The 16,499-nt window shown below is 37.1% G+C and overlaps 1 protein-coding gene across 1 annotated transcript in view; it reads left to right on the forward strand.

Annotated features, from left to right (window-relative positions):
* The window catches only part of Dcc (DCC netrin 1 receptor), a 1,088,579-nt gene extending 1,079,614 nt beyond the window's left edge, over positions 1-8,965 (forward strand). The window contains exons 28-29 of the mRNA XM_035440067.1: positions 5,562-5,704; positions 8,876-8,965. Of these exons, the coding sequence (XP_035295958.1) occupies positions 5,562-5,704; positions 8,876-8,965 (233 nt within the window). The remainder of the gene's footprint in view (positions 1-5,561; positions 5,705-8,875) is intronic.
* The last annotated feature ends 7,534 nt before the right edge of the window (positions 8,966-16,499 follow it).

Here is a 16,499-nt window from a genome sequence, read left to right on the forward strand (position 1 = left end):
ATCTGAGGTCCAAAGCAGAAAATGCTAAATCTTGTAAAAAGAGCTGGAGTATAGGCACAGAATTAATTAATGCACACCCAGGAGAATGGAGTCAGCTTCCCAGCACAAAAGTTCTCATAGAATTCTCTTACAATACTTCTTTACTACAGAACCGTTTTGATAGCAACATAGTCTAATTGGCTGTTAATAAACTGTTCCTGAAAAATTCCTCCCATACATGCACTTTACCTTTCTTCATCATATGGAAACAAAAGACCTTAAAGGCCACTGATTGCACAGTCAAATCCTATGAATAATAAACTCTTGGGTTTCTTTCAGCAAAACAAATAAGGTCACTGGATGGGATCCAGGCCCCACTGAGTTTCCAGAGTTCCGAACATTTGTGAAGCTTTGAATGGTATTTCAGAAAAGGAAGCATGTCCAGATTTGCATGCTCCCTGTGGTATGGATCCAGAATTTCTGAGATCTCTCATGCAAAGTTTATAGTGTTTTGCCATTGCATAACATTCAGTACATTCTGAAAGAATGAATAATTGTTGTCTCATCACTAGAGAAAATCACTTAACATAATGATCTTCATTTTTTTAAATGAGATTAAATTAAGGTAGTCTTTAGGCACACCTGTGTCATAGTATAATATATTAATATGGCAAATGGAGTATAATACATGAAGCATCTGCACATATGTTAGGGTGAAATATATCTCAGACTATTTCTGTAGTGATAATGGTAAACCATGCCTAAGCATCACATTTTCTCTATATACAAAACTGTCAAAAATGTACTAAGATAAATATTAAGGATCATATGAACAAGTTTGTTAAATCTAAAAGAATATTTATTTTATATGTTTTCTTTTCCAAAACAAGAACCAACACTGTTATCATTTCCTCCACGATAAGCTATGCCAATGCCCTTTCATTTATCTGATACACATTTACATTTTCTTTATAAATACCTACATTAAAGAGAACTGATTTCCATTGTGTACTGAGCATATTGCATGTATTTGGTAAAGTTCACAGACTTAGTTTAGGTTCCTTTAAAACATTTGGAAAACCTTAAAAATAGAAGCATATCTGTTCTCATCATCTAGGATGCTGTGATTTAAAAAAAAGATAAATATGTACAAATAAGTCCATAGAGAAAACAGTCATTAGGATGTGTTTACTCCGCTGAAATAGTAAGGCATAGAAGGTAACCATGTAAGGTGAGGGTGCTGCCTTTATAATAATAAAGCTCAACTCAGATTTACCCAGAACCTGGAAATCTTTGTAGGAGGATAAATGAACACAATCTAGAGATTGTAATTCAAAACAGGAATTCAACAGCCATTCATTCCCAAGTTCAACAACACTCTTTTTGGCAGTTTGGTTGGGCTCTTTGTTCATTTTTTCATTCATTTCATGTTTTGATGGCAGAATTCTTAGGTTTTCTGTGTATGTACATGGGGAGAGGGGGTAGGGAGCATGTTGCTGGAGATAGAACCAGGCTTGAACTTATGCTTTCCTCATGTCTCAGCCTCCAACTTGCTTGGATAAGAGTAGTGTGGGTTACAATGCCATCATTATTTTATCAACTTTTAACTAAGAATTCCTTTAAAAATGTGTATCTCAATTTATTTATTAATATTCATATTTCATTTAGGCATGTATGTATTTATATATCCATTCATTTATCATAATTTTGGAAACTGAACTCAGAATGCTATGTATACAAAGCAAGTAATCTAACCCTAACCTACATCTCCAGTCAAATAATGTAAAATATCAATATAAATTAAACATGAGGATCACACGGAGATCCAGTTGAGAACTTGGGTATAACCAGCCTTTTACTGTCTCCATTTGCAAATGATATCATGCCTCAAACACCCTAAGTTCAGTAGCAGGCTAAAGAGAAAGGATAGAGATAAATGTAATACACAGATAGTTTATTCACCTCCAGTGAAGACAAGCTAACATTACAATTTCTGGATGGATATTTTACTATCATTTGATTACAGCATAATGGTAGTAAAAACTAATCATAGGTGATGATCCCAAAATGATTATGTCTTGTATTTAAAAGATCTCCTGGTATATTTTTTTATCCCATCAACTTCCCTCTTCTGATGAAAGACTAAATCAAGTTGCAATTTTTAACAGGGTATTATCATTGTCATTTATTATAATAATAATTATTATTGTGTATGGTCTGTCTGTTTAATAAGTGCATATGAGCACAGGCACACCTGACACAGTAGCATGATTGTGGACTTCAGAGACAATTTTTTGGAGTGGGTTCTTCCCAACACATGCAGGATAGATCCTGGGGATGGAAGTCAAGCAATGAGACTTGTACAGCAAGTATTTCTTCTTTGAGCTGTCTCATCAGCCCTCAAGTTGTCTATGTTTATAGTACTCTTCACATTTAAGATTACTTATGTTTTCATTAGAGACTATAACAGAAGAAATATAATTATGAAGATGATAACAGCATTATGCTTATATCTAAAAACCATTGTGATAAAAATAGGTAAATTCAAAGCTAGAGTTTATTGATACTACAACTCACTTATGACATTCAGTGACATGGGAAAAATTTCAATCCTCAAGCTAAACATAGTCTTTGAATTCCAGTAATGTTCAATTTCATGGTTTCCTGAAAAATCTCACCTGGATGAATAAAACAAGTTATGAGTTAGGAAACCTCTTATCCAGGACAGTTAGATACAAGCTTGGGAAACTATCTGCCCGGAAGTGGAACATTGAGGTTATTTGATTTTGCTCCATTCTTTATGCTTTCATGTGTGAGTTCAGAACAATAACAACCATGATAATTATAATATGCAAATAGTAAAAAGTAGTCCTATTTGAACAACTTAGTATCAACTACTTTATAGTGTTTGTGTTTGTGTGTGTGTGTGTGTGTGTGTGTGTGAGAGAGAGAGAGAGAGAGAGAGAGAGAGAGAGAAGAGAGAGAGAGAGAGAGAGCATGTGTGTTTGTGTGCATGTTTGTGTATGTTTGCATGTTTTGCATGTGGAGGACAGAAGAGAATGTCAGATATCATTCACTCATCAGACATAGTCCAGCTTTCCTATTTTGAAAGAGGATTTCTTACTGACCTGAAGCTTGCTTACTAAGGAAGCTACTGGTCCAGTGGGCCCCAGGGATCTACATGACTCTGCCTCTCCAGCATTGGAATTGCAAGTGCATGCTCAGTCAGTCATGCTGTTTACATGTGTCTGGGGTTCAGACTCAGGAACTAATGTTCAAATGAAAGAACTTTATCGATTGAGCCATCTTTCCAGCCCTCGACCACTTTAAATGTGTAACCTCATTGAATACTTAGAAATCACGTTTGTCATTACCATTCTACAGATAAGGAAGCCAGGATAGGTTGAGAAAATCAAAAGTTTGCATAACCAGTGACCACTAAATATGCAGTATTTCTGTGTCTAGTTGCATACTTAGATCCCTGGGGTTTTGCAATAAAAGATATTGAGAAGGAACTGCATGTTAGGTCATGACAGAGGAGTATAGATTCATAATCAGATTTACCCTTTACAGTGTCTAGCTTTTAGCAGATTATTGATTTATTTGAGTTTTTACATTGTTTCAAATAAGCAAATGACCCTTTTTTTCTTGTCACAGATGCATTAACCCAGTTAATACATTAACCTTGGTATGTTTATTAAAATAAAAGTCTGTTTCAAAGACTATAGTACCCCACTAATATCAGTATAACCAACAACTATAGTGAGATTATTTGTGGTAGAATAGAGTGGAAGCAAGCTTTTATACCTTCTTTTTAAAGGTTTTATTTTATTTTTTGTGTTTTGAGATTATAATATAATTATATAATTTTCTCCTTTCCCTCCATCCCTTCATCCCTTCCCCATGTATCCCATTGATTGATATGTGTGTGTGTTTATATGAGTATGTGCATGTGTGTGCACACATGTGTGCTCATGCTTGTGAATGTGTATCCTAAAAATAAATGTCACACTAAAAATAAATGACCCAGAGACTGATACTGTGCTTCAGACTTCAAGCTGAAGATCAGAAAGCAAAACAGCTGGCCACTAGCTTCTTTCCTCTACCTCAGACTGAAAGAGCTAATCCTGTCTCCAGGAGCTCTCACCAAGCCTCAGACAGTAACCTCTCCTCAGTGTGGCTGGAGAATGAAGGCCTTTACTGAGACCTTGCTTCTATATTAAATACTTCCCTAATGTGGGGATTAAAGTTGTGAGCTATAATTCTTTATAATTCTCTATTTGACTGATTCACTCTTGTGTAGATCTGGGTGGCCTTGAACTCAGAGAGATCCATCTATCTCTTAATCCTGAGTCGTAGGATTAAAGGTGTGTACCACCACCTCTTAGCTTCTGGCTCCTGGGATTAAAGCTGTCTATCACCATTGGCTGATTTCTATAACTTAAAGCTGATTTTGCTTTTCTGAATCCTCAGTCAAGTTTAATAAATCATAAATAATACATCGCTGTATGTAAATACAACCTGCTCAGTGTATATAGTGTTATTTACATGTATACATTTTCAGGGCTGACTGTTTAGTATTGGATAATCAGTGGATGCACTCTTCCCTGGAAAAGACTGTTTCTGCTACTCTCTTTAGTTGCCTCTAGTTCCTTATATGGGGCTGAAGCCTCATAAGCTTGCTCCCTCTGCATTAGTGTGTCTATTGGTGTAGTCCTCATACAGGACCTATGTTGACTGACAGACATGTTTGTGAAACTTCATGAGTATGACTTCTCTGACACATTTTAACTTTTGTGCAGAAGCTCTTTGTTTCAATGCTAAGTAGATGTAATTCTTTAGTCCTGTGAGATGGGCTGGCCTGTTCAATAAGTCTTTAACATTTATTGCAAGTTACTAGCAATGAAGCAGAAACAGTGTTATAAGTTAAGCAGAATTTTAAGGTAAATTTCAAACTAAATAAAAAGCAATTCATTCTTTATTTTAGTAAAAAATGTCTTTGACAGAAAGTATTTTCTTGCAAGTTTTTGATGTATATTAAAATATATTCAGTTAACAGTTTACTTTGGTCAGAAAAAAATATTTCATTTTTGTCCAATAGATAATACAATTCTCTCAGTTTAGTAACACAACACTTTCTTTTAATGAAATATCTAGCATTTCTTTATAGACAAAGCAGCCATTTCTTCTAGGCTCACACATCTTCCGCTCTTATATAATTTAGAGCTTATGTAGGAATTATTGTACACTCCTTTATAGCCTGAACCAGAGGCTGGCAGATAATGAGCATACATGATAATCTGTAGATTGTGATGAAAAGTCTGGATCTCCCTGCCCAATTTGGAATCCACTTGAAATTAGTTATGACTCATAGAGTTTTATCTGGCAAGACCTTCTCACAATTTGTCTCCCATTCAGGGGAAATAAAATGAGCCTGCCCTGAGTGTTAGAATCCATCAATACACACAGAATGAAGAACTTACTCAAATCAAGGCCTCCCTACTGGATTCAGTTTATATGACAGACTTCGTTCTCTGGATGTCCTATATATTATGTTCATCACTCTGTGTTTTCTATTCCAGGACCTACTCTGCCCAAGACCCATGTGAAAACAGCCTCTCTCGGACTGGCTGGAAAGGCAAGGTCCCCTTTGCTTCCTGTATCTGTGCCAACAGCCCCTGAAGTGTCCGAGGAGACTCACAAGCCAGCAGAAGATCCAGCCAGTGTAAGAGCCTATAGTCATACAGTACAATGCGATCTAAAGCAGTCAGCACTCATCATCATATCAGGCCATTGTGTTTACATCTTCCCTATGCTTGAATGGGACAATAAAAGCTTTACAGGAAAAAAAGGATATATACCTAAACTAATTATAACCACCTTTAGAAAATAAAAGGAAAGTTTCATTAGTTAAGGAACAGAAATTTTCTGATCTAAGGGGAGAAGTCAAATATGATTAATTTAGAAAACTCAAAGATAGCTCAATGATAAAGGGGAAATAGAAATTTTGAGAGGAAAAGTAAGAACTTGTCTATCAAAAATGTACTCTGAAAGAAATTGTAATCAGGCTACCTAAAGGCAGCTGTTTGGAATGCTAGTGTACTTCTGAGCAGTTTTCAAGAGGAAACATTTCAAAGAAATTTATAGAATTAACATATCAAATACCTTGGCTATCAGGAAATGGTAAGGGGAAAACATAAAAAAGATTACTATCTTATTAAATATTTTTTCAAGCACAGACTGTGAAAAGAAAACTTGTCACTGCCAACTAGTTTCTATTACCTCATGCACAAAGTGAGACTTACACCCAGTTTGCAAATGTTACAATGGTAAACTTTCAATAATATCCAAGGATAAAAGCAGCAAGTGCAGTAAGTCCCTGATAAGTCATGCAACTACCAATTTCCTTGACTAAAATTATTTTCATCAAAAATCACATTGTCAAAAGAAAAAACTATTTCATTTGAATAACAAATATTTTTTCATGATTTTTAAAATATGAAACACTATGACCCATAAAGTAATATAATCCCATAGCAACGAAGGAAATCAGTAATGTGTATTTTTGTCTGAATGTGTGGCAGAAGGACATGAAATGCTTTATCTACCTATAAGATTACAATGAAGACCCCTACTGTTCTCTATTCAGAATACAACTATATTTATTTCGGTGTGTGTCTAGTCACATGATTTGTGGCGATATGTAAAATTAGATCAAAATACTAAATTTACAAAGTGTTTCTTATATTAGAATTTTTAACTTTGATGTCAAATGAATGATATCAAATGACCTGTTTTATACTTAAGGTTGACTGAAAATAGTGAATGCAAAGGACACATTATTAAAAGCCATAAGAAATATATGAAAGAAAAACCAGAAATTTAAATCAACAGTTTCCTATAAAATAAAAATGTGACCTCCTGAGTAATTTTAAATTTTCTAGTATCCATATTAAAAGCATAAAACTGATAAAATTTAATTTAATGCTGTCTTTTATTTAATCCATTATTTTCCAAGTTTATATTAATACTTGATAAATATGAAACAACTGTAAATACAATATTTTTACTTTCATTTTCACATTATGCATTTAGAATTAGATGCATGTCTTATATATGAGATGTATTTGAATTTGGTCTAACCATATTTCAAGAATCAATAGTTAAATTCAGATATATAACCCAGACAACGAAAACAGCATATTTGAGAGTAGGTGACCAAGCACCAGGTGTGGTATCACACATCTTTAATCCTAGCTCTGAAAAGGCAGAGGCAGATGGAGCTCTGTGAGTTTGAGGCCAATCTGGCCTACATAGAGAATTCAATACCATCCTGGAGTATATAGTGAGACTCTGCCTCAAAAGGAAGGAAGGAAGGAAGGAAGGAAGGAAGGAAGGAAGGAAGGAAGGAAGGAAGGAAGGAAGGAAGGAGAAAAGAAAGGAAAAAATAGGAAGGAAGGAAGGAAGGAAGGAAGGAAGGAAGGAAGGAAGGAAGGAAGAAAAAGAGGGAGGGGAAAATGATTGATCAAGTAATTATCTCACTACAACTTCATTCTTTTTATACAAAACAGTATGCTAGACCAACAGGCTATTTTTCAATCCCTGCTCTGCTTTGAATGGTATATGGCCAAACTTGTTCATATTCCAAAAAGAAGATCATGAGTTAATACTGTGTGCCCATTTGTCTGGAAAATTCTTCCATGGATGACAAGGCTTTATGAGAATCTTGTAGTACAAATTCTTCTGAGTCTCTGGGGATGATGGACATTGGCTTAGTAGGATGAGAAGGACTCTCTGACCATGGTAGTAAGTAATGCTTCTAGGCTACATGGAGTCCAAACAATGATTCAGATCACTGGTTCAACCATATAAATGATTTCAAGAGATAGTTGAGAATAATTCAGAATATTGTGTCCATACTAATTTTAAAAACTACATTTAAGAAAGGGAAAAATGGGTGGGAGTCTGTATTTACTGATTACTTAGCAACAGGCAGCCCTTAACTATTGGACATATTCACCAAAGCAAGCATTGTAGTCCATTTGACAAATAAAAGGCTGACCAAATATAGCAAGTATATAAATATTTAAACCATTTCCTTATCAAATCAAAAGTTCATAGGTCAGTAACTGAGGATATTGGATAAGTGGAAATCCTGGAACTAGCAAATAACATCATACAAGTGACTCACAGTGAATTAGAGGCAGTACATTGCTAACAATTGTGCAGGTCAGACTCTTAGTTTCTACAGCATTTTATCATGATGCAAGAGTTCCTTCACACCTATACAAAACACTCTGGCTTTGTGCACAAACTTTATTTCTACTCACAAGCTGAAGTCATGACCTACACATTTCTCATCAGTCAAGAAACCTTTTAAGTTGTCAGGCAAATCTTAAAGCCTATGTCATATTACAAAACAAAAACAAAAACAAAAACTGGTGATATTCATCTTGAGATGCCTATTTAAAGATAGCCTATCAAAATTAAAAAGAAATAAGGTATTTAAAATGAATCACATGCTAGACACTATGAAATGGACCTCATTAGCATTTTGTAGAAAAGAAAAACTATGTATCAGAGAAATCTAGTAACTTGTTCTTTACCACAAAGGTAACAATTGGTAGAATATGATTTAAATTTGAATATTTTTAACTGTGAAGCCTTTTCCCTATTGAAGATATAGAGTCCAGTAGTATCCAATCAGTTATTGCTATCTCATTCTCTATCACAAGTTCATCCAGTCCAAAATACTCTGAGAAAAGTTCTGGCTGTAGGTTCCCATGTCAAACTCAAGAATAATAAGTGGCCCAAGTATGACCAAATAATAAATGGATCCTTCATGGAAGGAGCCTTTGAAGACATAGTACTAACTCTGTTCTCACTCTCTTTTTAGGTATATGAACAGGATGACTTGAGTGAACAAATGGCAAGTTTGGAAGGGCTAATGAAGCAACTTAATGCCATCACAGGTTCAGCTTTTTGACACATACTGCAGAAGCACTGAGAGATTTTCCGGGAACTTTAAAACATACCAATTATCCATAAACAGCACACCTGTGTCCAAAAAACTCTAACCAGTGTACAGGTCAACCGTCAGGACCACTCAGTTAAGGAATATCTGGAGCAGTTTGGAAGGAATCAGCATCCCATCCTACATGGACATCAGGAATTGGACAAGGATGGCCATGAGGTCCCTAAGCAAAAGCAAAGATGCATCTTCACTGAAAAGTCAAGGCTGAAGTTGCCAGCATAGTTCTGGGTCTTTGTCACTGCAGTGACTGTAGTGTCATCACTGATGCCTACATTTTCTTTCAGTGATACTTTCCATTTTCTGTATAGGTCTAGTCTTACAAAATACAAGTGCATTATTCCAGCCTGTACCATGCCATAGCAAATCAGAAAAAAAATTCACTATTTTTATTTTCAACTTTAAACTACAAAGCATCCACGGTAATTCCCTCACTCCACAGCACCAAAGGACTGGATGTTTTCCTGGCAGCAGAAAAAGGAAATTAAGTGAACAAGCAAAAGACAATGCTTGTTTATAGCCCAATAATTCATCTCACATGAGTGGCAGATATTAATGAGTGGGTATAAAAATTTTTTACCAACTTTAGCAAGTATTTGTAAGTCCATCCATGATTAACGTTTATGTCTAGAGTGTAGAAACAAAAATCCTCAACTGGTGGCATTCTGCCAATACCACCACCTTTCTAGAAGGAAAGTACAATATGCAATCTTCTCAGACACATGGTGATTGTGTACTTAAGCTTGTAATATGATACTTTTCAACTCGAGTGGCTTCTGTGCCATTCCACACTGTGATGGCCTGTCTGAGTTTCACTAAGGCTTCTTCTTCAGGCGTTTGGCCAGAAGCATTCTACAATCCTCCATCCCGCCATTCCCCTATTTCTTTCTCCTGGGCAAGTAGCCTTAGGTAAAATGGCCAACTCCATGCATCCTATATCCTGTGTCCCCAATATCCTTCCATGGAGATAGTAGACTTCCTAAGAGCAAGCTCAAAAGTAGGAAAGGGAGCATGAATGACCATTTTCAAGAGCACCTTTTCTTGACTTATGTCACTTCTACCTATAGCATCTTCATTGAGCTGCATGAGGCAACATTGACTGATGTTGACCACAGGCTCTGTTGGCAAGGCAACCTTCCATACCATGCCTAAGACAGAGTCAGGGAGGAGAGAGGGGTGGGTGCCACTTGACATCTGACACGTCATAACTCCTGTAGGTATTTTTCAAAGCAGCATCTTAAACTGTGGACTAGAATTTTAAACTATTGCCATGTTATCTACAGCTTGAAACTAGCTGAAATTAAGAACATTCTGTGCATTCCCTTATAGTTTATGAATTTTCAGCTGTATTTGGAGTTAATCCCTATTTATGCAGCTGGGTCGCCAAAAGGGAGCTAGTTTGCATATTTATCAGTTAGGTGACTTGAAAATCCAATGAGAGTTTCAGCTGAATTATTCCTTTCAGCTCTGCCTTTGATTTCAAGCTTGAGTAGGTCATAATTTTAAAAGAGCATGGCAAGGATAGGATCTTTACAACCTAATAGCTCCTTTTATTAGGTGGGTAATTATATATGAATCCCTGAATGAAATATTTTGAGCAAAATGGCACTGTAACAGAAATAATAATTCAGATTATTTTTTTACAGTTTTATGTCGGGAAGGAAATCTGATGTCAAAGAGAGGGCTTGTTCAGATGGTTCATTAGAAAGTCTGGTCCATTTGTAAAATGTTTCCCTCAACAAGAGTGCTTGTTCAATTTACTGAGATTTTTCTGGAAGTACTTTCAAGAGCTATGTGATGTTATTTAATGGGTCAGAATGCTTTTGTTCAATATCTGGGCACTTAGGTAGACAACTCTGACCTGAAATAAAGCATTTCTTAAAATAGCATTGAATACTTTAAAAAATTATCCATTATTGCCAACTGGAAAATATTTACTAAGCTAACATAACTTTCTCAAAATCCTAAAATATGCTCCCCTTTTTAGTTTCTGCAAAGCAGAACCACTTTTTTGGAGGCATTTGAGACCCATGAGATTCAACTCAAGTTTCTGTGTGGAGTATGCTACAAACCTCAGATGTCAGGGAATAAATTATAATGGAATGTTGTTGTGTAAATTCTAGGTAGACAGTCAAGACAACTAGAATTTTTACAAAATTCTAAACCTTTCTGCTCAGTTAATAATTTCCAGAATTGTAATCTTTAAAAGTCATTGAAAGTATGTTATCCATTTTCAGTGGTAGCTATATTTCTGCCCCATGCCCTTGAAAATTTCAATAAATTAATATAATAGTTTAATCAGCTAGTGATTCCCATAATAAGTCATGTGATCATGTCTTGTATATAAATTGGAATCCATTTACACAAACTCAGGAGACTGGTATCATTAACCTGATGATTTTAATGTATAATTCATACCATGTGGCTTCTTCAGAAAGTTTGTCTCCATATCCTTTCCAATGATTCACATGTGTACAAAACATACCCAGGTTTCCAGGTGACATTTTAATTCCCTTGTCGCCTTTGACAAGAAAGACTCTGTCAGCTTGGTTTGATTCCTTCTGCTTTCAGCTCATGGAGTGCAGGGCACTTTAAACTTATAAATTTCTTTGACTCCCATAGGGCAAGGCTGTCCATGTAGCCAGCATCTCTGCTACTCGGAATTAATTCTCTGTGAAAAGGAAGAAAATCAAACTTGGCAGGAGGACTCAGGTTTCCATACACTATGTTGAAATTCAAAGCAAGAGCCTGCTCTTGAAGAACTTTGTTATCTTTTTTTCTATTTCATTTTGATGAGAAAGCTATTTTCAGTCCTCCAGAAATTTCTGCATTCGTTTAAACTGACAAAAGTGAGGATAGTTCAAAATGTATACAAAACTATTTCTGTAATGCCCCAGTCAAATAAGTATTTCTTAGTGGTTTATATTCAATGGGGAACTGGTTATAGCTGCCTCCATATAATAGACCCATAAGCTTCCATAATATTCAAACAATACAGCTTTATCTTTGGCTATTATTAAATACATACTCAGTTGAACCACCCAGAAATAAAGAAGCCAAGTTAATGATATAAGCAGACTCACTAAGGCTTCCTTTTGGGGACTGGATGTGATAATAGTTTGGGTTTCTTCAAAATAAAGGTTGTTGCAAAGGTGTCATTTACAAAAGGAGAGTTCAGACAGCATTTTAAAGCTAAAGCTTGCCATTCACTGGCTTTCCCAATAACAACCTCTCCAGCACAGGTCTTTCTGGGACTGCCTCCCTACTCCCGGAGTTTTGTATTATGAGATGACTGTTGATACTTTCCTCTCCTCTCTGGATCCTTCTGACTTAGTTCAAATAAGTGTCTTAAACCATCCACCAACAGAACACAGTGTGTCAGTTAAGGTAGGTAAACTGTCCTTGTAATCCAACAAAAGATTACTTAAGAGATTGCCTGACATTTTACATAAAAACTTATTCAAAGCCCAGGGTTATGGTGATTTTGGAATGCTCATTTTCAGTCAGCGAGGCACAGGAAAAAGGAAAATCCCCAAGCCTTGAATGAATTTAAAGAAAATAAAAGTAATATGAACTTTAAAAGGACAAAGAATGGCAATACAGAGAATAAAAACTCTCCCTTTTATACCTAGTTCTCTTTATGCATCAGTCTATCCCCAAGTATTAGTATCATGGCCTGGGATACCTGGGTATACCCACTTAAGATTTAAAGATGACAGAGGTCAGGGCACTAAGGATCTGCAGCAGCCACCACACAGTCAAACACAAACTTCCTTTTCCAAAATCAAATTCGAAGAATTTTCTCTTCATAATTTGTATTTATCTAACTACTTTCAAAAATCATTTTAATATTATTCAGATTCAGAAGAGCTTTGCATTTTAGTCCCCGTTTTTAAAGTCATGTGGATACCATAGAAAAATCACAGATAGCTGGTTTGTGTGACACCCCATCCAACTGAAAAATATGTGTCCACATGCCTTAGTCTATCTTGTTAGAAATATTTGATTTGCTAAAGAAATGCTCTATTTCTTGTCCATGAGGTTATATGGGTGACAAAATTATGCCCATATCAGCAAATGAGTATAACTTCTGCCATTGCATAGCTTTTCCTGGGAAGACTTCCAGCAACACTCTGAAGGGTGTTTCTCTCTTGCTCTCAGCTTTGTGCATTGCCATCTTATGATTTTGTTGTTGTTGTTGATAGCAGAGCAACAGCAAAACTGGACAAGAAATCATGACTACAGAGGCATGGGCCAAGGGATCTCACTGTGTGTTCGATGTGTATTTTCAAGATGCAAGGAAGGAATGTTGGAGAGGAGGAAAAATGTGTTTTTTATTATTGTAGGGTGAACCTGACAATTCTCAACTTTGTGGATTGTCAGCTTGTTTGGGGGAAGGGTGGGTGGGTATGAGGGGTACATTTTATAAGTAATATTTAATTTATTATTTAGAAGTGGCTTCTTTTTGGATAATTTATGATACAAAGGGAGATACGGTTGGGATCTAGCATTGGCTGTTAAAGCTGCAGTGTTTTGTATCGCAGAGGGACCACTTTAGAAATGGGCTGTCCACTGCTGAGCATGAGGAAGTGTCCAGGCCGGGCAAAGCCTTCACTCAAGTTCCACCATTACCACCTTCTCCTTTCCTAGGGCTTCAAAGAAGATCACACCAAACTGAAAATAACTCGGATAGCATTTTGCAGATCAGTGCTATTCATTCTCTCAAAGGGCTTTGCCACTCAGATTGTTCGTGTGATAGTGACATGTTTATTTGGTAGAAATGGGTACACTACAGCTTTAACTAGCCTTAGTGGAAAAGGGAAACTTTTTGTTGTTACAAAACGCCTTTTAGTGGAAAGGTGTTTTGAGCCTACAAAGAGTTTCTTGGAATTGTCAGCCTCTAGCATTGTTAACCAAATTAGAGTAGTGATTGCAATATTTAAGTGTAAATGTTGTTCTATGAGAAAGGAAGCTTGCTTACGGTTTAAAAACGATGACTGTTTCTACACATGAACTTGTATACACTACATGAGGAAAAGGGGGTTTTGTAATCACTGTAGAACAGTCTCATATTCATTTTTTATAGAAATGTTATTCCAATGGTGCATTTTTTGTTTAATAAATAAAGTTTTGATACAAAAGTCTTTATTCACTTTATTCATAGTAAGTGACTCTTCTCCTCCAGTCCCCAGCTAGCATTTGCTCTAGCTGGTCTGTACCTACTCAGGATACCTATGATCTTTTACTACATCAAGGGTAGTACTTTTCATATCATATTACATCCTTATACATTTTTCTGCACATTCCCAGCTATATCAGCTGCTTATAGCTATGCTATTTTATTGCAGTGCTGCCCCAGGCTCCCAGAACTTGATTTAGTCTCCTGCATGGGAGAAATGGAAAAGGCATATTCTACCTTACACATGGTAGCTAAATAGTTCAAGCTCTTTCCTGGAGCTGAGTAGTTCTCTACCTGTGAGTCATAACCCCTAAGGGATGGCACATCAGATATCCTGCATATCAGATATTTACATTGTGATTCGTAACAGTAGCAAAATTGCAGTTATGAAGTAGCAATTAAAATAATCTTATGGTTGGGGGTCACCACAACTTATGGGACTGTATTAAAGGGTCATAGCATTAGGAAGGTTGAAAATCACTGCTCTAAATAGAGACAACTCTGAGAACTGATCAAACGGACTCCCAACCAGGACAAAAATTCTGATCCATAAACAGAGACAGAAGACATCTCAAGTTACTCTCCCACTGGCTTCCTCTACTGAGAATATGTCCATGCTTAAGTTTCCTCCTTTTCTCCCCACCCTCACAGTTCTTGTCCCTTAATGCTTTCAATTGAAGGCATTTGTGATAAAGTACCAGGCGACTATCTCTCTCAGGCTCAGAGCCCTTGGCCCTCACCCTTTGAGTGACTACTCACTGAGTGGTCTGGGCCTCTCTCGAAATCCACCTTCTGAATTCCTGGAACTCTAGGAATTGCAGACCCTTGGCTCTTCTCTGCCTCACTTATGGGAGCTGTATCATTGTCTATTCCTCCTTGCTACCATTGGAATGTTTTTGTTTGTTTGTTTGTTTGTTTGTTTGTTTTGGAGACCCACTGACCATTTCTAATCAGTTATTATTGCAGGACTACCATCTGTTGGCCCAAGACTATAAAAAATGTCTGAGTGATGCTGTGATGATAGGAAAGGATCAGGTGCTTTAAGCCCTAGGGAGTGGGCTTGGGTCCACCTTAACAGCATCTTGCAACGTCTACGTGGTACCTGATGGTTCCACAGAGCCTAGACAGTGAAATGAAACAGCCAGCTACTCCAGGATGTGGCTAGCATCCCAGCTTTCCCAGGTCACCAAAGATGAATGACGTTACCCAGGTCAACAAGAAGTAGTTTTGAGAACACAGGGCCCACATCCCTGCCTCACCTGCTACCCCTTTCTAATGCCTCAACTTTTTATAGAAAATAAAAAGGAAGGAATGTTAGTATTTAGGCATTTGTACTGACCTGTCCTTGGAGTTCTGACAGGATATGTCCTTAGCTGCAGCCATTAAGGACACCACCTGTACCTGTTCACTATATTCTCTTTTAAAGGACCCTGCCCATCTCTTGCCCCCTCTCTTTCTTTTATTCTCTCTCTCTCTCTCTCTCTCTCTCTCTCTCTCTCTCTCTCTCTCTCTGTTCCTCTCTCTTTCTCTCTCTCTCCCCCTCTCCCTCTCCCTCTCCCTGCCTGTTCCTCTAGCCTCCTCTCTCTCCCTCCCTCCCTCTTTCCCTTCCTCTCTCCCTCTCTCTCTGCCTCTCTTTCCTCTCTCTTACTGCTTCTGTCCCTGCAGGTGAGTCTCTCCCCTCCACTTTCCCCTTTTATGATCTTTTTTCCTAATTAATAAAAAAAAACCTGCTTGAACTATTCTGTCTCATGGTGTTTTTCTCTGAAGCAGCTTTTTAAAAATTACAATACCCACTCAGCAAGAACCTCTGCAGGTCTTCATTCTTTCTATTGAGATGTGAAGATACCTTCACCCTTGATGATTATAGGACATCTGTCCCCCTGGCATATTGGGGGGGCGACTCTGAGTACCAGCCTCAGTGTCTCTCAGGGTTCAGAAGAAGGCTTATAGGAAGCATGTGACATAGAAGGATCTGAGGTTGAAATGAACTGCCACTAAGGTACTTTTCTGCAGCAGTTTCTTTACTCTTCTGGTGCTGCAAAGTTTCCAGTTTATACATACATACATACATACATACATACATACATACATACATACATACACACACACACTTCTCTGAGCTTGAATTTCTCAGGGTCAAAAAGCAGATAAGACCTGTCCTGAGGTACACTGGCAGCAACTTTATGGCCCTGGGAAGGTGTGGCCAAAAGGACACCTGGGTAGTGTCTAGGAGGCTTCTAAACCCTAAAAGCAGAGAAGGGGAGTTGGTGCATGATACTACATTCCTAGGTTGAAATCCTGTATAGATAA

This window comes from Cricetulus griseus, chromosome 2, assembly GCF_003668045.3.
Source record: "Cricetulus griseus strain 17A/GY chromosome 2, alternate assembly CriGri-PICRH-1.0, whole genome shotgun sequence".
Classification (NCBI taxonomy): Eukaryota; Metazoa; Chordata; class Mammalia; order Rodentia; family Cricetidae; genus Cricetulus; species Cricetulus griseus.